The 23,234-nt window shown below is 43.0% G+C and overlaps 1 protein-coding gene and 1 pseudogene across 2 annotated transcripts in view; both read left to right on the top strand.

Annotated features, from left to right (window-relative positions):
- Positions 1-10,953, top strand: part of LOC308164114 (NLR family CARD domain-containing protein 3-like) — a 141,191-nt pseudogene extending 130,238 nt beyond the window's left edge. Inside the window, exons 9-10 of the transcript in view lie at positions 10,421-10,595; positions 10,778-10,953. The product of the transcript in view is annotated as an NLR family CARD domain-containing protein 3-like (transcript). The remainder of the gene's footprint in view (positions 1-10,420; positions 10,596-10,777) is intronic.
- A 2,481-nt stretch (positions 10,954-13,434) lies between these two features.
- LOC308164113 (thyroid transcription factor 1-associated protein 26 homolog) lies at positions 13,435-17,503 on the top strand (the record flags this gene model as incomplete). Its single annotated transcript, XM_080538265.1, has 4 exons — positions 13,435-13,540; positions 15,698-16,085; positions 16,648-16,756; positions 17,336-17,503. The coding sequence occupies 4 exons, from the start codon at positions 13,435-13,437 to the stop codon at positions 17,501-17,503; spliced, it is 771 nt and encodes a 256-aa protein (XP_080394391.1).
- Between the last annotated feature and the right edge of the window lie 5,731 nt (positions 17,504-23,234).

The following is a 23,234-nucleotide window of genomic DNA, read 5'->3' as shown; positions in this document are numbered from 1 at the left end:
ACCTTAGGATAAATGCAGACTCGAAAAAACTCTCGATTCTTGTACTCTTAGACTTAAGTGCAGCCTTTGATACGGTAGACCATTCCATACTTATTGAGAGACTTGAAAACTGGGTTGGCCTCTCAGGTCCGGTCTTAAACTGGTTCAGGACTTACCTGGCTGACCGAGACTACTTTGTAGCCCTTGGTGACCATAAGTCAAAACATTATAGCACAACCTGTGGAGTTCCCCAGGGGTCCATTTTAGGACCGTTGCTTTTTAGCCTATACATGCTACCCCTCAGTTCTGTTATCAAGAGGCATAGCGTTAACTACCACAGCGATGCTGACGACACTCAGCTTTATATCTCAGTAACTCCCAACGACTACAAGATGATCGACCACCTGATAGATTGTATTGCTGATATTAATATTTGGATGACACAAAATTTTCTCCAACTCAATCAAGAAAAAACAGAGGTATTGATCATTGGCGAGAAAACTGGGAGAGAGAACTTATCTGCACACTTGAAAACACTAGCTCTTAACACTAAGTGTCAGGCTAGGAATCTTGGTGTCATAATTGACCCAGATCTAAATTTTTAAACTCATATTTATAATACTATTAAAACATCCTTCTACCATCTAAGAAACATCACTAAGGTACAATCATTTCTCTCCCAGCCACCGCTGGGTGCTGGTAGGCAAACTGGCTAGTAGTCGCTCTGTGTAGAGGGCTGCAAGGGAATTTTCCTGGCTACATAGTGTACAGGTTTTTACTTTTGCCTGCTCGCGGCTCTGTCAGTATTGATTGATTGATTGACTGATTGACTGAAAAATGTTCATTGTGTGAAGCGCATTGAGTTGCATCTTGTAAGAAATGCGCTATACAAATAAAATTTGATTTGATTTGATTTGAAGTCATGTCTTATGTAGTTCTAAAATATCTACAGTAGCTTCAACAACAACATTTGACTAGAGCACTTAATCAACTTCAATGCAGCATTATCTTTTAGTGTACGTGTTTGATGTAACATGCTTCCTGTCAATGCAATGCAACCATACTGAGATTTTGATGTCCTCCAAATAGGATGGAGATAAAACAGCCATACCGTATGGGATAGTTAGGTACATTTCTTTCATGTTGATTTTGAAAGGCTAGATCTGCTGTTTGTTTACTTATGAATCACCTGTGGTGTCAGGGTGGGCTATTATACTTACTGATTCAGCACTTACTACAGTGAACAGATCCACTTAATGTTTATCACAACGGTGACAAAGGTAGATAAAGAGTTGACACTAATGGCTTATTTTGGAAGCCTTCTCATCTTTTGAATCCATATGCATTGAAAGTGCCTTACCTGATGCAAAAAAGAGATATGTGTAAATACCCATTACTATTTGTATCCCTCAATTTGATTGAATAGAAGAGATGTGTTTATATGGAATATATTATTCTCATGTCGATCGACTGCTCGATCGATCCCTATTCACTTAGCTGGGGCCATGCAGTCATTGCAATGGGACTTTGTCCCCCCCTTCCATCCCCAGCACGCCTGAGACCACAGCTCTTCCCATTGTTAACAGCCGCATGCTGACCGTCATATGCTGTTACTAGGGTTCTGAAAAAACCAAAACGGGTGTGTACGCACATTTTTGTGTGTCGACACAGTTATATTGAATGGGAGTTTACAGTATAAGAAGGTTTAGTCATTTCAGATGGCTCTTGAATAGGAAGATATGAGATCAAGATTCCGATATTTATATGAATACTGTTTATGGCCACATCCATGGCTTATAACATTGCTGTTGGAGGTTGGATCACAAGCAGCTCTACATCAAATTGAGACACATTCTTGTGTCAGGGAGCGGTAATAGGCTTGCTGCCTCTATTATTTGGATGGATTTGGAGTTGTTCCCATAGCCATCTGTCATAACAGGCATGTGCTTCAGGAAAAGATAAACAAGTTGTATGCCGATGTCATATGGTATGTGATATAATGTGATATGGTATATTACCACAGTAAAATAACTGGCCATTTGCTGGTCTGGATCATATCTTCCTGACAAGGTCTAGAATGAGAGCATTTATATCATCGTACATCATAATGTGTGACGTTGCGCTAGTTTGCCAGATGGTGTGTGTCTGTATGGAGCACCTGACTCTGTTAAGTAGCTCATTCTACTCACACATCACATAATGCACTTTGCAATGGTGTTTGTTTTTCTTACAATGGTCCAGTATTTAACTACTTTTCTGTGAAGCGTTTATGAAATTCAAAGTGAAGGAGCATATCAAAACAATCAACATGCTGGAACTCCATGTTATATGGGTCTTTATGCTGTTCATAATACAAGTGGCCTTAACTATCATCAGGAAATGAAGGATCTGTTATTTCTAGGATATGTCCATCAAATGGAATAGATTTGAAGACATTGTATTCATGTACTGTACCATTTCCTTGTCCTTAACTCCTTGTAAAGGATGCTGAAAAAGTATTTCAATAAAAATGTTTATCTCTGCATAATGTATGTTATAATTTGTATTACAGTTAACCTTTTAAGTAATGTACTATACTGTATACTGTGTACATACTTTTGCATGTTGTGTCTATTTACTTGACTCATTATGTGGCTGCTGCTTACACCAAGTTTGGAATACAAAATATATACAGTAGTATAAGTACACTCCTGCATTTCAGCTTAATTCAGTTATCTCTACACTGTTCTAAGAGGAATGTTTTAAAGTACTCACTATAAGCTACTTTAACTCACAAATACACATAACATTGACTGTTTGTATCACATTTTTTTCCAAGTTCCATTACGATATGACTCACCCACATCCGTGCTTGCATAGACTGACTGTTAATCCATTTCCCCTCATCCATATTGGAGATAGATAGAGATAATGTTCAAACCGTATCTGATTGGTTTAACCACCAGCTGCTGAGAGATGGGGAAATGTCGAGCTCATGCCAAGTCCCTCTGTTCCCCTCGCATCTCAGTGCTGCCCCGCAGTCTTCCTCAATTACTCATTCATGATGCTCCGCTGTTTGATTTTTCATACTCTGAGCGTGGGCCCTGGTTTGTGTGGTGTCATCTGCCTGCTTCTCTCTCGGCCAGAGGGAGGGAGGATTAGGCCCCTGTAGCTGCACTCTCTCTGCTCTCACAAACAAACTGGGGGAGACCTGGGGATTGTTCAAGAAGAGAGCATTGTGAGGGAGAAATGTGACATAATAGAGCAGATGTGAGCCTCTCATCATCAGAGGAAGAACAACGTTAGTGTTGTCTCTCCTCTCTGACACAGGGACTTGGAGACTGTTGAAGAGTAGAAATGTAGATGGGACATAGTGGAACAGCTGTGATTCTTGTGTCATTTGGAGAACAGAATGGTGATGTGGGTAGCATATTATCAAAAGTTGGTATTGTGCTATTTCTCTGCATTTGCCCTCACAGAAATGTAGAAAAGACTGTTGTGTTAGTAGGAATATTGATGCCGATAGAAATGAACGTAACCGGGTGATTTTCTCCCCTTAATGTAACATACCTGACAGTTTTCTTTTTACCATGGTAAATAGCATGATGAATCTGTCTGCAACATTGAAGCATTTCACTGTACTCAACACAACCTTGGAGTCGAGCTGCTGCTTCTCTCACACAGAATGACACGCTCTCGGAAGAACTCACTGGAACCCTTCACATCCTGACAGGCGCTAATGCTACCGAGACGTCGCTCTGCCAAAGAGCAGCCCTGAGTGCTTTGTAGCTACTGCTGTATTTACCTTCTCTTCACAATATCTCCTGCCAGTAGAGAAGACATGAGGAGTGTGTGATACAAGAATTAAGTATTCCCAGGAATCATGGAAAAACTGAAAAATAACCCTTTAAAGAAAGAAATGTTATAATGTGGAATAGTGAAATGGTGACGCATTTGCAACCATCTACACTCACCCACATCTGTACTGTACAGCATGTCCCTGGAGATAATGTAAATCAGACTCCATACAAACCCCTTCAAGATGCTCAAGCTTTGGTTGTCAGGGAGGAAATAACCATAGGACTGGGACATATATACATGCAGGCTATTTCTTCACTGCTTGTCAGTTTTTTTTTACTGATTTATTGCCATGGAATCAACTTATCAGTCAATTGTTAGAATTTGGTATTTTTGCTCTAGACACAGAGTCAGACATATTCAGCACCCCTGGAGCAATTAGGGGTTAAGTGCCTTGCTCAAGGACACATGCAAGCTCCCTCCTGAGGTGGGGATCAAACCAGCGACCTTCTGATTGCTAGCCGGCCACTCAAACCACTAGACTAGTTACAATGGCCTAAAACAACAATGGGTTGTAATCATACGACAGTCAGTATACAGTCATCTGAATCTTGCCCCTTTAATGACTGTCCAAAAGGCTTTTCATATCTACACAGTGGCTACAGAAGTAAAGCTGATGTTGTGGTTTTGACAGAGTCCAGCAGGAGAGACCAGCCTCACCTGTACCCAGCTGTGTGTACATGAAGAGTGACTGGTCTATGGATCGTGGAATAAACTTCAGAGAAAGACCTCCTCCTTCTGGTCAAAGGTTAGTTTGATGTTTATTCCCTGTAGTCAACATTGTGACACACAGACACACACTCATATGAACACACGACATCCATTATCTTCTGTTAAACATGTGAGAATGTTGGTATCTTTGTGTTTGACAGAGTCCAGCAGGAGAGACCAGCCTCACCTGTACCCAGCTGTGTGTCCATGAAGAGTGACTGGTCGATGGATCGTGGAATAAACTTCAGACAAGGAACTAGTAAACAAGGGTAGGTGTAACATGGGGATGTGATGAACTAACTGTGAGACGAGGCCACCTGTTTGTTTCATGAGGTCCTCAGGTAACTATAATGAACTCAGGTTCTACTATCAAGGATTTTGTACAGTTTATAATCACTTCATCTTCAGCTCTACAAGCTCAGCACATTTATCATTAAATGCAGAATTTCAAATGTTAGACTTAGTAATGGAGATATACAGCTGTGTGTTCATGAAGAGTGACTTGTCTATGGATCCTCCAATATGTTTCAGAGAAAGACCTCCTCATTCTGGTCAAGGGTTAGTTTGAGGTTTAATCACCATAGTGGTCTGGTATACACTCTTAACTTATTCTGTTTGGGAAACTGGGCCTCATTCACACTTCTCTGGATAAATACATCAGCTTATTTGTTGTTTTTACCCAGAATCCCCAGTGACCAGGTGGAGAGACCAGAGTCAGAGATTCCCATTGGTCAGTCTGTCCAGCGTCAAAGTGAACTGGCCTCCATATTCAGGGTGAGCTAAAGAGAAAGTATGACATGGAAAAACAAATAATCCCCATACAAACGTTTTTTTTTCTTGTTTCAATTACATGCCAAAGTCAAGTGATTATGACTATGACTTGGGTGTAAAGGTTTACCCATTATTAACTATCTCACTCCTCCTTTTTTATCTAAATGTTTCAGTTGCTTGAAGACAATGTCATCACTTTAGTGAGAAATCAGCTGAAGAGGTTCAAGAGGCTCATTTCTCAAGACTTCCCAGAGTGCTCTGAGAGTCAGGGGGAGGAAGAGGAAGAGGAAGAAGAAGAGAAGCAGGAGAGCAGTGCCAGAGAGGGGGCTCTGAAGATCACTCTGCACGTCCTGAGGAACATGAACCAGAAGGAGCTCGCTGACACACTGGAGAAACGTAAGAGGTATGTGAGGCATGTGAGGTACATGTTTTCACAGAGAAGTGTTACTGGGCTGGAATATTATTGGAAATATAAACACCACTAACTGTAATTACTATGTACTGTATATCCCTATTTGGTCACTCTTTATATTGTGTTGCCTCTATAACTTAGTATCTCTGTAATTACAGCATTAACAACATTGGTTGTTTGTGTATAATTGCATAGTAACAGGGTTCCTATATCATTCAACTACACTACATACTATAATTAATTACTATATAACAACTTGTTTATAAAAAACAATGTATTAAAACAATGTAATAACAGTTACTGCAGGTATTGTTTCAACTTAATGTAAAGTGTGCCACAAATATTTTGTTAATTGTTTTGTAAATCAGATGAGCTCCCTGTGTTGTGCCAACATGAACTCAAGTTTCAGTGTGTGTTTGAGGGAATAGCTGAGCAAGGCAAGCCAATACTTCTGGATAAGGTCTACACAGAGGTCTACATCACAGAGGGAGGAATTGGAGAGGTCAATAAGGAACATGAGGTCAGACAGATTGAGACAGCATCCAGGAGACCAGCAACACAGGAGACACCAATCAAATGCACCGACATCTTCAAGCCTTTACCTGGACAAGACAAACCAAACAGAAGTGTGCTGACAAAGGGAGTCGCTGGCATTGGAAAAACAGTCTCTACTCAGAAGGTCATTACGGGCTGGGCTGAAGGAGAAACCAATCAGGATGTCCAGTTCATATTTCCACTTCCTTTTCGGCAGCTGAATTTAATGAAAGGGAAGAAACGCAGTTTGAATGAACTTCTTGGTAATTTCTTCATTCTTCTTCTTCGGCGTATGGGTAGTTGTTTTTCCTCTCCACTCCACCAGGCTCGGGGCCGAGGGGCTACCCTTTTACCACCCCGAGACCTGGTTGAGGGGCTCACCCGGGCTATATTTCTGGACACCCCTCCAGAAGCCACGTCATCGTCTCGTCATCTAATACCGACAGACCATGCATCCCGTTGGGTGGGTGGTACACCGGGCAATCCAGGATAATATGGTCTGCGGTTTGGTCCTCTGCGCCACACTCGCACGACGCATTTGGGGCCAAGCCCCATCTGTGCATTGATGAGCGGAAACGCCCGACGCCGGTCCGGAGACGATTGAGCCTCACCCAGGATAGCCTTGGCAAGTCCATCCCGAGGGGCTTAGCGCCGGCGACTGGGATGTGGTCGCGGAGTTTGGAGGTGTTAGCCTCCCACTCCGCGCGCCACATATAATCCGCCCATCCTGCCGCACTGATGTTGAGATCTCTGCATTGCTGCCTGAGATCCTGTGCGGCAGGCACAAATGGGTGTCTCGACTTGAGACGCCGGGAGGGCTCCGCTGTTATAGTGAGCCTATCATGGAGCAGATGGTTATTAAGCTCCACGGCCCGGCAGGCGAGACGTGCTGTGGCTCCCATGCGGCGGAGGCCTGCGGGCTGGATGCCTGCTAGGATGGGAAGGTTGTCCACGGGGGTAGGACGCAGGCATCCTGTCACAATGCGCAAGGCTTCGTTTATAGGCGAGTCGATGAGGCGGGTGTGGGCACTGCGACACCATACTGGGGCGCAGTATTCACTAGTTGAATAAACGAGGGCTAGGGCTGCCGTGCGCAAGGTCCTTGCGCCGGCGCCCCAGCCCGAGCCAACCAGTCGCCTCATCAACGCCACACGAGCTGTTAACTTCTTGCGCAGTGACTCGAGGTGTCGGCGAAACGTGAGCGTCCTGTCCAATGTCACGCCGAGATAGATTGGCTCAGCGGAACATGGCAGGGGAGTTCCATCTAGGTGTACTCTAAGCTCACGTTTAGCCTCCCTGTTGTTAAGGTGGAAGGCAGCCGACACCGTCTTTGCCTCGCTAAGCTTCAATCTCCATTTCCGGAAGTATGCCACTAGTGTCTGCACGTCCTGGCTCAGAATCCCCTCCACAGACTGCCAATTTCCAGCAGAGTACACCACTGCGAGGTCGTCTGCGTAGGCGTACTTCCGCGAGAGTGTGTTGGGCAGGTCATAGGTGTAGATATTATAGAGGAGGGGGGCCAGGACCGATCCCTGAGGGACGCCGTTCTTAAGGCGTCGAAGCCTGCTTAGCTGTCCGCGACCGGTGGTGAGGGTAAAGCTGCGGTTACGGATGAGCTCCATGATCATTCTGACCATGTGCCTGTCCGGCAGCAGGCGGAGCAGCTTGCAGGAGAGGCCGCGATGCCATACGGTATCGTAGGCAGCCGTCAGGTCTATAAAGACGGCCCCGGCCTTCTTTTTTGCCGAAAAGCAATCCTCGATGTCTTGAGTCATAAGGGTGACTTGATCTACGGTCGACCTCCCGCGTCGGAACCCGGCCTGCTCACGTGGGAGCAGCGGGTCGACAATTGGTTCGATGCGGGCGTAGATGAGACGCTCGAGGATCTTGAAGGGGATGCATAACAGAGAGATGGGACGGTAACTCTTAGGGTCCCCTTCAGGCTTATTCGGTTTAGGGATCGCAACAACTAGGGCTCTTCGCCAGATTTTGGGGATCTTGAGTTGGCGCAAACAGGAATTTCTTCATTGAAATAAAAGAATCAGGAATCTCCAACTTTGACAAGTATAACGTTCTGTTCATCTTTGATGGTCTGGATGAGTGTCGACTTCCTCTAGACTTCCAGAACAACGAGACATGTTGTGATGCCACAGAGTCAGTCTCAGTGGACGTGCTGCTGACAAACCTCATCAAGGGGAATCTGCTTCCCTCTGCTCTCCTCTGGATAACCTCCCGTCCTGCAGCAGCCAATCAGATCCCTCCTGAGTGTGTTGACCGGGTGACAGAGGTACGAGGGTTCAACGACCCACAGAAGGAGGAGTACTTCAGGAAGAGAATCAGTGATGAGAACCTGGCCAGCAGAATCAACACACACATGAAGTCATCAAGGAGCCTCCACATCATGTGCCACATACCAGTGTTCTGTTGGCTCTCAGCTGATGTTCTGGAGAGACTGTTGGGTGGAGCAGAGAGAAGAGAGATGCCCAAGACTCTGACACAGATGTACACACACGTCCTGGTATTTCAGACCAAACAGAGGAAGGTGAAGTATCTTGGAGACCATGACAGAGATCCACACTGGGATAAAGAGCTAATTCTGTCACTGGGAAAACTGGCCTTCAAACAGCTGGAAAAGGGCAATCTGATCTTCTATGAGGAAGACCTGAGAGAATGTGGCATTGATGTCAAAGACGCCTCAGTGTACTCGGGAGTGTGCACTCAGATCTTCAGAGAGGAGTGTTGGCTGCACAACGTGTTCAGCTTTGTGCATCTGAGCATCCAGGAGTTTCTAGCTGCTTTATATGTGTTCCTCACATTGAACAACAGCCATGAGAATCCACTGGTCAAACAGAAATCATCATTCAGGAAGCGATGGTCATCATCCAGACGCAAACCTCTGGTTGACTTACACAAGAGTGCAGTGGACATGGCCTTACAGAGTGAGAACGGACACCTGGACCTGTTCCTGCGCTTCCTCCTGGGCCTCTCAATGGAGTCCAATCAGAATCTCCTACGAGGCCTTCTGATACAGACAGGAAGCAGCTCACAGACCAATGAGGAAACAGTCAAGTACATCAAGAAGAAGATCAGGGATAATCCCTCTCCAGAGAGGTGCATCAATCTGTTCCACTGTCTGAATGAGATGAATGACCATTCTCTAGTGGAGGAGATCCAAAGCTACCTGAGCTCAGGACGTCTCTCAGAAGCCTCACTCTCACCTGCACAGTGGTCAGCTCTGGTCTTTGTGTTGCTGACCTCAGAAGAGGAGCTGGATGTGTTTGACCTGAAGAAATACTCCAGATCAGAGGAGGGTCTTCTGAGGCTGCTGCCAGTGCTCACAGCCTCTAAGACGGCACTGTAAGTAGATGGACAGAATTACTCTAATTAAACTAGGACGATTTCAGGGTTATGAAAATGCATTGTAGAATAGTAATTAGTGAGTAGGCTGCTTGATGAAGTTAGTTAGTTGATGAAGATATTCTAATTTTTTGAGTTGCACCCGTATATATTATAAATACATATTACCGTACTATTGTGTACTTGGTCAACACATTCCTTGATTGCCTACTTTTCACATACTTTGTTGAAAAAGAAACATTTATAATTTATATCATTGTACACAAAGCAAACAATACATAATGGATGCAAGAGGCAAAGTGACTTTATGCTGATCACTTATTATGATTTACAGATTAAACAGAAGAAATTGCATTCCACTCGCGGTACCCGGATAATCACACCGTGGCTCTAATATTGACTTTTTGTCTGACACGAAGTAAAACAGAGCTAGCTGGCTGGCTGTTCACAGTTCAGCTAATGAGTTTGTCAGCTTTATTTTATCTGTGCAGAGATGAGAAGTTAGCTGGCCAGTGAGTTTACAGTTGGTGCAGTTGGAAGGAGCTAGCCACTAGTCTCAAACTGAAAGCTTGATCCATCTTTTAAGGCATGAAACGTATGTAAACATTATGATTTCGCCTTTAAAACAAAGTGAAATAACTAGAAAACATATTGGTCTAGTGAAATGTTAAAATCCTAAAACATTCCATGTAAGGGTTTTTGATGAAAATGTCATTATATCCTAATTAGGTGTGGTGACATGCAACTGGAAATGATAGAACACATCACATATTTTTTTCTGACTCAAAATGACTTAACCTGTATTCATTGCTCATTCAGGCTGAACGGATGTCACCTCACAGAGAGATGCTGTGAAGCGTTGGCCTCAGCTCTCAGCTCAGACTCCTGCCACCTGAGAGAGCTGGACCTCAGTCATAATGATCTACGTGTCGGGGGGGGTGAAGCTGCTCTCTGCTGGACTGGGGAGTCCACACTGTCAACTACAGACACTGAGGTGAGGTCTTTTGGGGTGTAGAAGCATGAGTATTTTGGGTCATCATGATGCACTAGTTGTTCTTCACTTAAATACAATGTGTCTAGCCTTTCAACTGCTGGAGGATTTAAAGCTGTAAAGATGTACATTAGAGAGAAACAATCAGATTCTTGATATCAGATGGAGTGACACTATTTCCCCAGGTTGTCATTCTGTGGAGTCCCAGAGGAAGGCTGTGCTTCTCTGGCTTCAGCTCTGAGGTCTAACCCCTCCCACCTGAGAGAGCTGGACCTCAGCTACAATCAGAGGAGACTCAGGACTGGCGCTGCTCTCTGCTGTACAGAAAGATCCACTCTGTAAACTACAGACACTCAGGTAAAGGCTGAATATGTGGCTGGACGCATCAATGAGATTAATGCACAGTATCTATTTCCCACATGATTGTGAGTGTGTCATCCAACCACTGTATGTTCTTCTGTGGTTGATATAGTGTGGACCCTGGTGGAGGGTGCTGGTTCAAACCTGGGCTGATCAAATGTAAGTCACCAACGCTGTAGAGAACAGGGGCCTCATTTATAGAAAGTACTTAGATCAAATTTTGATCTTACCCGTGTCGTACGTAGAAAACCACGTCAAAGTAGAGATTTATACAATTCCAACAAGAGTCAAATTTGACCTTGGAAACGATCATAGCTCTACGTCGAGTATTCAACTTGCTTACGCACATTACCTACTGGTTATGCAGAGTTATTACAGGCATGTGAGCCGCACTGCCTACTGTAATTCAAGTGGCTCGTAATAAAATTAACGATGTTGTTATCAGCTGAGGAAATGAGTTGAATTCAAGATTTAAAGGGAACTGATGTTTATGATTGTATTTCAGTCTTCCTTTATATCCCTCCGGAGCTGTCTATCTCCCCTTCAACATGCCTAGGGCGCTCCACAACGGACCTTGCCCGGCCACGCGCTAAATTATACTGGATTTTCTCCGGTGTCTGGGAGTTCACAAAGGGAGTGAGCAGCCATATAAGAATAAGACCACCTGATAAGAATAAGACCATTATATTATTACGGTATAAGCAGCACTTGAGTTGAGGGGGGATGGCATCCCCCCAGAAATAAAAACAGTCAAAATCGTCCCCCTTCTAAAACGGCCATCCCCTCTTTACATACTTTATGTCATTTAATCAATGATGACGTTCAAGTACTTTTTTTATAAATGAGGCCCCAGGACTGTGATATTACTCAAGAATCAGTAACACCAGAGTTCAAACAGAGCACAAGTGTTGTCATCTTTTGTCTTTTTTGGACTGCAGTCATAATTAGTTGGTAAGTTGTTAATAATGTCGTTTCTGTCGTTTATTATATCCAACAGTTGTTTCACTTGCTATTGAACGCAGGTCTTATTGAAATAACACGCAATGTTAGACTACGTTTGTTTACACTTTGAATGTATGGATTTATTTTTTCTTTCACAACTTTGTTTATTGAAGTTTCCATGACAGTACAAAATCTGCAGTAGGTCAAACTGTATACGCTAGACATATTGCACATACCTACATATATGTAGTCAAAATAGAAGTCTGTTTGTATGGACTTTTTTGACCGTGAAATTAATTTAATTAATTTAATTTTGCCATTTAGCAGACGCTTTTATCCAAAGCGACTTACAATTACGAATTACAGGGACATTGTCATGGGAAATTGTCAAGGGAAATTGTCATGGGTACAAAGATACTGTAGGAATGGTAGTGTCATAAGTCATACTGCAGTCATACTTGGGCCACAACTAGGCCCAAACGTACATTGAATATGAGAGACATGGTCAGGTTAGACTTGTTTATTCCTATGTGAAAACTCTAAACAGCCAATGTATTGATAATGTGATGCCATGACATAACCTGAATGTCTTAGTAGGTAATTGATATACAGTATTTGGTGCAGTTAACCCTTACAGAGCATCTTGTTCTTTTTCTACTACTATGATTTACACATGACATTTGTTCAAGATTGATAGAGATCATTACTCCCTCCCACTCACTCACTCTCTCTGTCACCCCCTTCCCACCACAGCAAAGAAGTTAGCAGCTCTGGCTGCAGAAACCACTTCCTCTTAAGTTGTTGTGGTGAACTGTGTGACATTGCTCTACCTACGATGCAGTCAGCAATGTAGTCCTTGGCTCACTGACTAAGATTACAAATAGACTGATAGCAGCATCACAGGATGTTACTCTCTTGACCACAGTGAACCTTTGTGTTCATTTGAAAGAGATCACAACTAGAAATATAGCTACTGTTAGTCAGTGATCATCAGTAACTTAGAGAGAGATGCAGTAGTAGCCTATGTTATTTGGACGCACTGGCTATTTGGAAACATGCTACTGGCATATAATAGCCGACATCTCTACGGTTTCAGTCATGGGTTGTGTACAACTAGAGGTATTAAGATAAGCCTTGGATGTTTACTTGCCACTCTTAAGTTGTAAGTACAAAGCTTAAGAGAAGGGGAAATAGCCTATACCCCCTTGGGAACTATACCCCCGTGGGAACGCGCCAACCGAATGTCCAACAAACAGATTCTTTGTCTCTCTTTCTTAGAGGAACCCCCCCAATAACAACCAGCCTGTGACTGAGGCGTGTGTAGCCCCCAAACCCCTGAAACCCCAGTCCCTGTTGGTGCCATCTTCTCTGACACCGGCTTCTTTTGGTTATGACCCCAGCGGGCCTAGCCGAGGGACCGTTGGGTCAGTGAGACTCGGCCATGTCCGATTCCACCTTATTTCGGGCCACCCGAGTGAACTGCAGCGTGTCCGACATGGAGGAGAAGTGACGGGCGGACCTCCGAGGCGGGGCAGACGCCATGCTGGACAAGACCAAGGAGTTCTTCCAGACCTGCGACGTGGAGGGCAAAGGCTTCATCACGCGGACCGATATGAGGGTGAGCAGAAGGGAGGATGGGCTGGCCTGTCGGTCCAGACCTGGATGTCCTTTAGCTCCACCCCTAATGGTTGCAGGGTTCCCACGGGTCCTTGAAATCCTTGAAAGTTTGTGAATTTGAGAAATTTGGAAAATCAAGGTCTTAAAAGTTTTTGAAAATAGACATGGGTCATTGAAAGTGCTTGAATTCCCCTCTCTCTCTCTCTAAAAAATAATCTATATTCAAAGCCAGTCAACTAGTATGTCTCTGTATTGCTTAACTTTACACATATTTCACAATATATTGTTTTGCTGTGCTGTGGTAGAGAAGGCAAGAGACCATCTAGTGTTCACACAAGCCTACTCTTTGTTGTCTGTGAGTGGATAGTTCCTATTATATAAATTCTCATCTAGATCAGTCTCAAAATATGCCGTGTTGGGTCCTTGAATTTGAGGGAATTGAGTCTTGAAAGTCCCTGAAAGGTGCTTGAATGTGATGTTTCAGAAGGTGTGGGAACCCTGTGGTTGTCGTAGGAGTTGGCTAAAGCCCATACAGATCTGGGGTCAGGCTGGGAGGGATGGGTGGTGGTGGTAGACTTTTACTGTATGGATGATAATTGCTGCGAAGGCAGTTTACTTGATTTTAGATACTGTACGTATGTCAAGGTTACGTTAGTTACACCTTGTGCTCTTTAGTCCCCCCCCTCTCTCCCTCCTGCACAACTCCAGTAAAGCTGTGCAGGATCATGTGACCTGTAGGATGTGTCTCATCTTCCATTCCCTGTCTCCTCCACCTCCTTCCCAGTGATGTGAAATGGCTGCATAGTTTTAATCTGCTCTGTCTCTCTCTCTCTCTCCCTCTCTCTCTCCCTCTCTCTCTCTCTCTCCCTCTCTTCCTCTCTCTCTCTCTCTCTCTCTCCCTCTCTCTCTCTCTCTCTCTCTCTCCCTCATATAATATAGTACATATACTATTATACATACTATTATGTCATACAGGAGAAGAGATGAGGACAGGCCCCCACCCCACCCCCCTTTCTCTCTATTGATCGACACACTCATACACACGACGCAAACACACACACAAACAGTGTGGGCGCTTGACACAGATTCATAGTTAGTTGGAGAAGAAATGGGTCACACACTCTTACGACGATGACGTCCCTTGGGAGTAATTGAATGAAGAGCCACGTTCACACTGTAATGAGAGGAGAGTGAGTGACATCACACGGTAATGAGAGGAGAGTGAGTGACATCACACTGTAATGAGAGGAGAGTGAGTGACATGCAGCAAGTGTCTTCTGCTGCTGCGGTGGCGTTTCATGTGTCTGTTAGCGTTAGAGGACCTCTCCACCCACGCACTGAAGCTGCCTCTCAATAGCCCTGCACCTTTCAACCCTACTGACACCCACTCACTCACTGACACACACACACACACACACACACACACACACACACACACACACACACACACATGCATACACACACACACACAGGATAGTCACATAAGCATATTTGGCTGATTTCTGTGGTGAGACTCAGCCCTAGTTTACAGTTGATTGGAACGTCCACCTTTGTTCGACCATGAGAATGTGACAGTTCGTGCGCTTAGAATTCTAAGGTTCTATCTCCGTTTAGGGCAGTTCAGAGATATTGAGCGTCAAAGTTTTTACATTCCATTATGTTTTGTGAGATGGAACCTTTGTATTTTATGAATTACTAACCAAAAAAATATCAACATTTTTAAAAATAACACCACACAGGCATTAATAAACACCTAATGGGTCAGATTATGTAAAAAAACTCAATTTTGACAAAAATGGACCTTATAATTCTAACGTCACGCTGCTAGCTGTAGACTAAATTATGTAAACCAAAAATATACTGTAGGTTTAGCTACTTTACTGTGCACATTCAGCGAGACTTGTTGGTTAATGTGCTGAGTATGTTATGTATATGCCAAACAGTCAATATGTGCTGTCAAGATAGCCCGTCAGTGTGAGTGTGTGATGGTTGCAAACAGTTAACTTCATTTAAGCAGGTATGTGACTGATTATTAACTAACTAACCTGGGGGGAAATGAATCAATCATAACCCCTGGAATGTGCTCTGTTTGTTCACCAGTGCTTTTGGGATTGACAAGACACAGTATGTGGTTACGTTTGACAGTGAGTCTTAGTTGAACCAATGTCTTTTTTTTTCACATTTAGGTCAGGGTTTCGCTTTCAAAAGGAAGGAGAAAGTGAAACACGAGTACAACAAACTCCTACGGAAGGAGAGGCGGAAGAACCCAGAGGTGAAATCCCAATACAGGGACGAGTATCCTGAGCACCTGAAACACCTGTACATGGCCGAGGCGGAGAAACTGAGAACGGAGGTCAGGACGAACCGAATAAACCGAACCAAAGGTAGAATGGCGGGCCGCGTAGAAGAGGAAGCTGATCACGTCGAGTTGAATGACGCACCAACGGGCCAATCTACATCCACAGACACACAAGATGCTGCTGTCATATCTGTCAAGACAGAAGAAGATGATGTCATATCCCCCGACCAGACTGACTCTGGCTCTCTGGCCCCGGCACCAGCAGAGGCTGACAGGTAAATAGCAAACCTAGTTCAACCTGCCCACTAGGGCCAAATAGTTGATTCCAAGGGCGTAGGTTTGGTCTCAACTTTGGTAGGGACACATCGGAATGATCTAATGGCTTCGCTCCAAAGGTAATGCGAATGAGTGGTTGGTCCTACACATTGGTCCTAATACATGGTCCCTACCGTATGCAAACCTACGCCCTTGGTTGATTCTCATTGTAGGGCTCTTGAACTCTGATCCTGGAAAGCTACTGCTGTGCAGGGTTTTGTTCCAGCCCAGCCCACTAACATTGGAACACAATTAGTTGATCTGGTGTGTTAGTGCATGAACAAAGGTATGGACACAACCAGCAGCGTAGCTTACCAGGAGTTGGAAACCCCAGTGCCGTATGTTATTTCAGTCAGCTTCAAAGTGCAATAGTCCTTTGCAGTGCATTGTACAGAATGTGAGTTATTGCTGTTTTTGTCTAGTAGGAAATAACTGTTTGCTGTGCATGGACAACACTATCACATGGCATGCATAGCTCATATTGAAGGAGGTTTCTAACAGTGTGGAAATGTCTTTTTTCAGTCTCCCTATGAGTAATCGGAGCAAAAAGAAAATGCTACGGAAGACCTCCTATCAGAAGACTAAGGAGGAGTTTGAGAATGTCATAGAACAGCGTGCAAATAAGAAAGAGGTAAGGAGGACTTCCTCTGCAATGCAATGTCTGCTGTTTAGTAGGACTTCATCTGGGAAACAGCACCTTCATGTGCCCAGATAAACTCCTCAAAAAATGTTCGGAAACGTTATTTCGGTCGATTATTCCTCCCCTTTAATAATACCAATTGGTACTGTATTTTATATCGTTGGAAAGCCTGATTAGTCACTTTTACAACGAGGTACAACTTGTAAGGATCATGCATTCGTGGAAGGAGCAACACAGCTAAACGTGTAATACCAATTGGTATTATTAAAGGGGAGGAATAATCGACCGAAATAACGTTTCCAAACTTTTTTCGAGGAGTTTATTTAAGCCTGCAATCTTAGAAAAGAACTTAGAGATAAAACACTGTTAATAAGAAGTGTTGCCTGTGGAAGAAAACGTTGAAGAAACCCTTTAGTTCTGGAAATGTTCCTCAAAGGGCTCTCCCTCAGGGACAGTATGTTCTAGGTCAAACTTTTTTTTTTTACCGCAAGTGTTAAGGAGGAAAAATGTCTCTCCTTGTTCAAAAGTACAGCTTACAGTAAGTGGTCTTGTTTTCTATTCTATTCTTAGGAATTCTTGAAGATCAAGCAACAGAAACAAGAGGCTATTCAGAAGTACAAGCAGAAGAAAATGGAGAACTTTCAGATGCTGAGCAAAAAGACAAAGAAAGGACAGCCGAACCTGAACCTTCAGATGGAGTACCTGCTGCAGAAGATCCAAGGGGAGTCTGGGAAATGACCAGAGACTCCATTTTTGTCAAAATTGATATTTTTGAGTTAGTAATTCATAAAATACAAAGGTTCCATCTCACAAAACATAATGGAATGTAAAAACGTTGACGCTCAATATCTCTGAACTACCCTAAACGGAGATAGAACCTTATCATTCTAAGCTCACGTGATTCTTTTTTTGGCCACAGAAACAGCAGTTGTGGAAACGTTGTGGAATCAAACAGTATTATGATTGATTTTTTTTATGTCATTGGTGTGTTTTAGTTTCTGACCACAAGGTGGCGTTCAATGAGATGTGGATAAGTAAACTGTTCTTGTAAAATATTTAATTATTCCTTCCAAAAAAAAAGTTTCATTAAAAATGATTAAGACAGGTTTGGAAATTAAAGTCTGGTTTATCATTGCCTGTTTATACAAACATTTTCCCTCTGTTGAGTCTAACATTGTCCCTCCTGGGTTCTCCTGAATTTTAAATGTGGTAGTAAGTATCTTTTCTATCTTATCTTATCAATATTAAATTGAAAGAGTTTATGAAAACACATTTTTGGGAGTTGTTATAGACCACAAACTATGTTGGAAAACACACATAAACTACTTAAAGACTAAAATATCAAAGTCTATTGCAATACTGCATAAAACGAAATATACATTTAAAAAAATATATAAAAAATATTAAAAATATATAAATAAAAATAAATAAACATTCTCTCAATCACCGTAGCGCATTAAAAACATTAGGAACCCGTCATCATCTCCGTCATAGATATCCATTACGTCTAACAGTAGGGTCTCTGCCATGTCCTGATCAAGAAACTCATCCAGATTCACTGCATCATGCATCCTATTGGAAGAGAGAAAGAGGAAGTCAGTGAACTGTTTTACAATGCAGAAATACATTTAATAAGTCAACAATTAAACCTCTACCATTGTCTTCCAGTTGGCATTTATAAATCTATAGTGAAGTAGCCAACAGAAATGGGTCAAAATGAAATATGAGATTACTTACAGAATAAGGAGAGTTTCCTTTAGCCGTCCTTCCACCCAGTACATACTGGGGATGCAAACGGATGATACCACTCTGCACAGTGGACAACCCCTAAAGTGGATATTAAGATACAATATGACTTTATTAAAAAGGGGCAGAAAACTAATATTTACACCAATAGCAGGTAATGTTAGTTTTTCTTTCTCTTTTGCAGTTGGTTTAAAATGAAAACTACACAACCTGTTGCAGCCCCCCCCCCTCTCACTTGATAACTTCCTCCGGAAGGTCGTTGGTGTTCCTCCAGGTAACGATGCACCCCAGGCAGAAGGAATGACTGCAGTTTGGTAGGATGCCAAAACGACGGTCCTCAGTCTTCTCTGACACCGTGTCCATGCAGATGCCACAGGTCAGATCTTTGCTCTGGTTGAAAGAGTCCGTTTGTATCATGAATTGCCTGTAATAAAATAGACACATGAAGCAGCCAGGCATCTCATCAGATTGCTTGGGCATGATGGCCACGTCTCAGGTGGGCAAAGCAAAGGGGCTAGTACAGTCGAAGTGCAGTTGTGTGCGCCATCTAGTGGCAGTTGCCTGCAATTGACGCAGATTTTCAACGTTCACTCACTTTCCTCAAAAAAGGACCTCTGCCAGTTTACCATTTTGGTCTGTTGTGGATTTATTACCACACTTGTCATCAACTTTCTATAATTCATTTCGATTCCTACTATGGCTGGATCTTTCTACCCCAACCGCTTGCTAGCTTGACAACGACACTGAAGTCCATAGCAAACACATCGTTGACCGGTTTGCTCGTTACATCTTGTTATAAAAAGCGATGTGCCTAGCTAGTTTACTGCTAAATCCCCAAACCCACCTTAAAAGCGGTCTCAAGCTGCGTGGTGGTAATGTCTCTTCCATCTTTAAAGGATTAAAGGATTTTAAGCATTTAAATTTCTTTTTTTTAAAAGGAAACTACCAACTGTTCAAGTCAGTTGAAGTCAGTTGTTCAAGTATCAACTGACTACGTCATAGAACACCTCGAGAGAATCACACCAGCAGAGTTCGTGCTGCTTCACACTCCCAAACTAACGGCAGTTGGGTCATTTTTTTTATACGGTGCCTTTTCCGTCCCCAGTACTAAATCATGTTGTATTTTGTCTAAATTTGGACAAATACTAATTCCATTAGGTTTTTCATGTATAGTCAATTGTTATGTATTATGAATACAATGATATGGGCTTCTAAGTTGTTGTTTTCTACATTTTAAAAGCTTTGGTTAAAGATGTAAATTGGATTTTGCATGGGATTTGGGATGTCCCCAGTGTTGTTCATTCAACTTCAATCCCAAAAATAACTATTAAAAACATATACATTTCCAAATATGTTATTATTATTTCATTTTCCTGATGAATATCTATTGAAATCAAATATAGTTTTTATCCATTTTTTATTTATTTTGTACCAAAAATTAAGGTTTTAATTACAATATTGCTTGTCCCTGCGATCACTGTCCACCCTGTTATACTGTGTTAATGTCCCTTTTAAAAGAAAACCATATTTCTCAATCACATCACTCCCGTGGCCGGGCAAGGTCCGTTGTGGAGCGCACTATAGTGTTATATAATATATCCTATCCTATATTATATTACATTATTATAGAGCTTATATATAGGCATGTTGAAGAGAGATAGACAGCTCCGGAGGGATATAAAGAAAGACTGAAATACAATCATAAACAATAGTTCCCTTTAAATCTGGAATTAAACTCATTTTCTCGGCTGATAACAACATCGGTAATTATATTACGAGCCACTTGCATGAATGACAGTAGGCAGAGCGTCTCACATGGCTGTAATAACGGCATAACCAGTAGGTGATGTGCGTACGCAAGTCGAAAACACGACGTAGAGATTTGATCGTTTCCACGTTCAAATCGACTCACGTTGAAATGGTTTAAATCACTACGTTGACGTGGATTTTGATCTAAGCACGTTCTATAAATGAGGCCCCTGAACATATAGTTTGTATTTATATACATATTGTTCATAGAGAAGCCTTGCATTCATCTAGCTACCAGACAGACTCCAGTGCATGCAGACTCCAGCCAGGACGTGTGAGGAGCAACAAGCGGATTTGAAAGCCCCTTGGCGACTGGCCCATGACATCACATGGTTGCAGAATGACTTTCCAAACGTTCATTTGTGGGGCAAGACCTCCTAAATAGGAACTGCGATTATTGCTCTCGTCGTTTTTTGCGCCATGAAGTGAGACGTTTTGTGCGCTATCATCTTTTGTCTTTTTTGGACTGCAGTCATAATTAGTTGGTAAGTTGTTAATAATGTCGTTTCTGTCGTTTATTATATCCAACAGTTGTTTCACTTGCTATTGAACGCAGGTCTTATTGAAATAACACGCAATGTTAGACTACGTTTGTTTACACTTTGAATGTATGGACTTCACAACTTTGTTTATGTTTCCATGACAATACAAAATCTGCAGTAGGTCAAACTGTACATATATACGCTAGACATATTGCACATACCTACATATATGTAGTCAAAATAGAAGTATGTTTGTAGCCTATGGACTTTTTTTTTTACCGTGAAATTGTCATGGTACAAAGAGGAACACATTCGGTTATGGTAGTGTCATAAGTCATACTGCAGTCATACTTGGGCCACAACTAGGCCCAAACGTACATTGAATATGAGAGACATAAGTCAGGTTAGACTTGTTTATTCCTATGTGAAAACTCTAAACAGCCAATGTATTGATAATGTGATGCCATGACATAACCTGAATGTCTTAGTAGGTAATTGATATACAGTATTTGGTGCAGTCAACCCTTACAGAGCATCTTGTTCTTTTTCTACTACTATGATTTACACATGACATTTGTTCAAGATTGATAGAGATCATTGCTCACTCCCACTCACTCTGTCACCACAGCAAAGAAGTTAGCAGCTCTGGCTGCAGAAACCACTTCCTCTTAAGTTCTTATGGTGAACTGTGTGACATTGCTCTACCTACGATGCAGTCAGCAATGTAGTCCTTGACTAAGACTAAGATTACAAATAGACTGATAGCAGCATCACAGGATGTTACTCTCTTGACCACAGTGGACCTTTGTGTTCATTTGAAAGAGATCACAACTAGAAATATAGCTACTGTTAGTCAGTGATCATCAGTAACTTAGAGAGAGATGCAGTAGTAGCCTATGTTATTTGGACGCACTGGCTATTTGGAAACATGCTACTGGCAATAGCCGACATCTCTACAGGTTTCAGTCATGGGTTGTGTACAATTAGAGGTATTAAGATAATCCTTGGATGTTTACTTGCCACTCTAAGTTGTAAGTACAAAGCTTAAGAGAAGGGGAAATAGCCTATACCCCCTTGGGAACTATACCCCTGTGGGAACGCGCCAACCGAATGTCCAACAAACACATTCTTCTTTGTCTCTCTTTCTTAGAGGAACCTCCCAATAACAACCAGTTACCTGTGACTGAGGCGTGAGTAGCCCCCAAACCCCTGAACCTGAACAGTCCCTGTTGGTGCCATCTTCTCTGACACCGGCTTCTTTTGGTTATGACCCCAGCGGGCCTAGCGGAGGGACCGTTGGGCCAGTGAGACTCGGCCATGTCCGATTCCACCTTATTTCGGGCCACCCGAGTGAACTGCAGCGTGTCCGACATGGAGGAGAAGAGACGGGCAGAGCTCCGAGGCGGGGCAGATGCCATGCTGGACAAGACCAAGGAGTTCTTCCAGACCTGCGACGTGGAGGGCAAAGGCTACATCACGCGCACGGATATGAGGGTGAGCTGAAGGGAGGATGGGCTGGCCTGTCGGTACAGACCTGGATGTCCTTTAAGCCCACCCCTAATGGTTGCAGGGTTCCCACGGGTTCTTGAAATCCTTGAAAGTTTGTGAATTTGAGAAATTTGGAAAATCAAGGTCTTAAAAGTTTTTGAAAATAGACATGGGTCATTGAAAGTGCTTGAATTCCCCCCCCCCTCTCTCTCTCTCTCTCTCTCTCTCTCTCTCTCTCTCTCTCTCTCTCTCTCTCTCTCTCTCTCTAAAAGATAATCTATATTCAAAGCTAGTCAACTAGTAAATACGTCTCTGTATTGCTTAACTTTACACATATTTCACAATATATTGTTTTGCTGTGCTGTGGTAGAGAAGGCAAGAGACCATCTAGTGTTCACACAAGCCTACTCTTTGTTGTCTGTGAGTGGATAGTTCCTATTATATAAATTCTCATCTAGATCAGTCTCAAAATATGCCGTGTTGGGTCCTTGAATTTGAGGGAATTGAGTCTTGAAAGTCCTTGAAAGGTGCTTGAATTTGATGTTTCAGAAGGTGTGGGAACCCTGTGGTTGGAGTTGGCTAAAGCCCATACAGATCTGGGATCAGGGTGGGAGGGATCGGTGGTGGTAGACTTTTAGTGTATTGATGATAATTGCTGCGAGGGCAGTATGATTTTAGATACTGTACGTATGTCAAGGTTACGTTAGTTACACGTTATTTTATTTGTGCTCTTTAGCCCCCTCCCCTCCCCTCTCTTTCTCTCACTCCCTCCTGCACAACTCCAGTAAAGCTGTGCAGGATCATGTGACCTGTAGGATGTATCTCTGCTTCCATTCCCTGTCTCCTCCACCTCCTTCCCAGTGTTGTGAAATGGCTGCCTCATATAATATAGTACATATGTTAGGTATAGGTAACTAGGGTTAGGTGCTAGGGTGCTACGGTAA

Source organism: Nansenia antarctica (genome assembly GCF_963989245.1).
Source record: "Nansenia antarctica genome assembly, chromosome: 8".
NCBI classification, from domain to species: domain Eukaryota; kingdom Metazoa; phylum Chordata; class Actinopteri; order Argentiniformes; family Microstomatidae; genus Nansenia; species Nansenia antarctica.
Note: the sequence above shows the minus strand (reverse complement) of the source record. Positions and strands in the feature narration are given on the sequence as shown.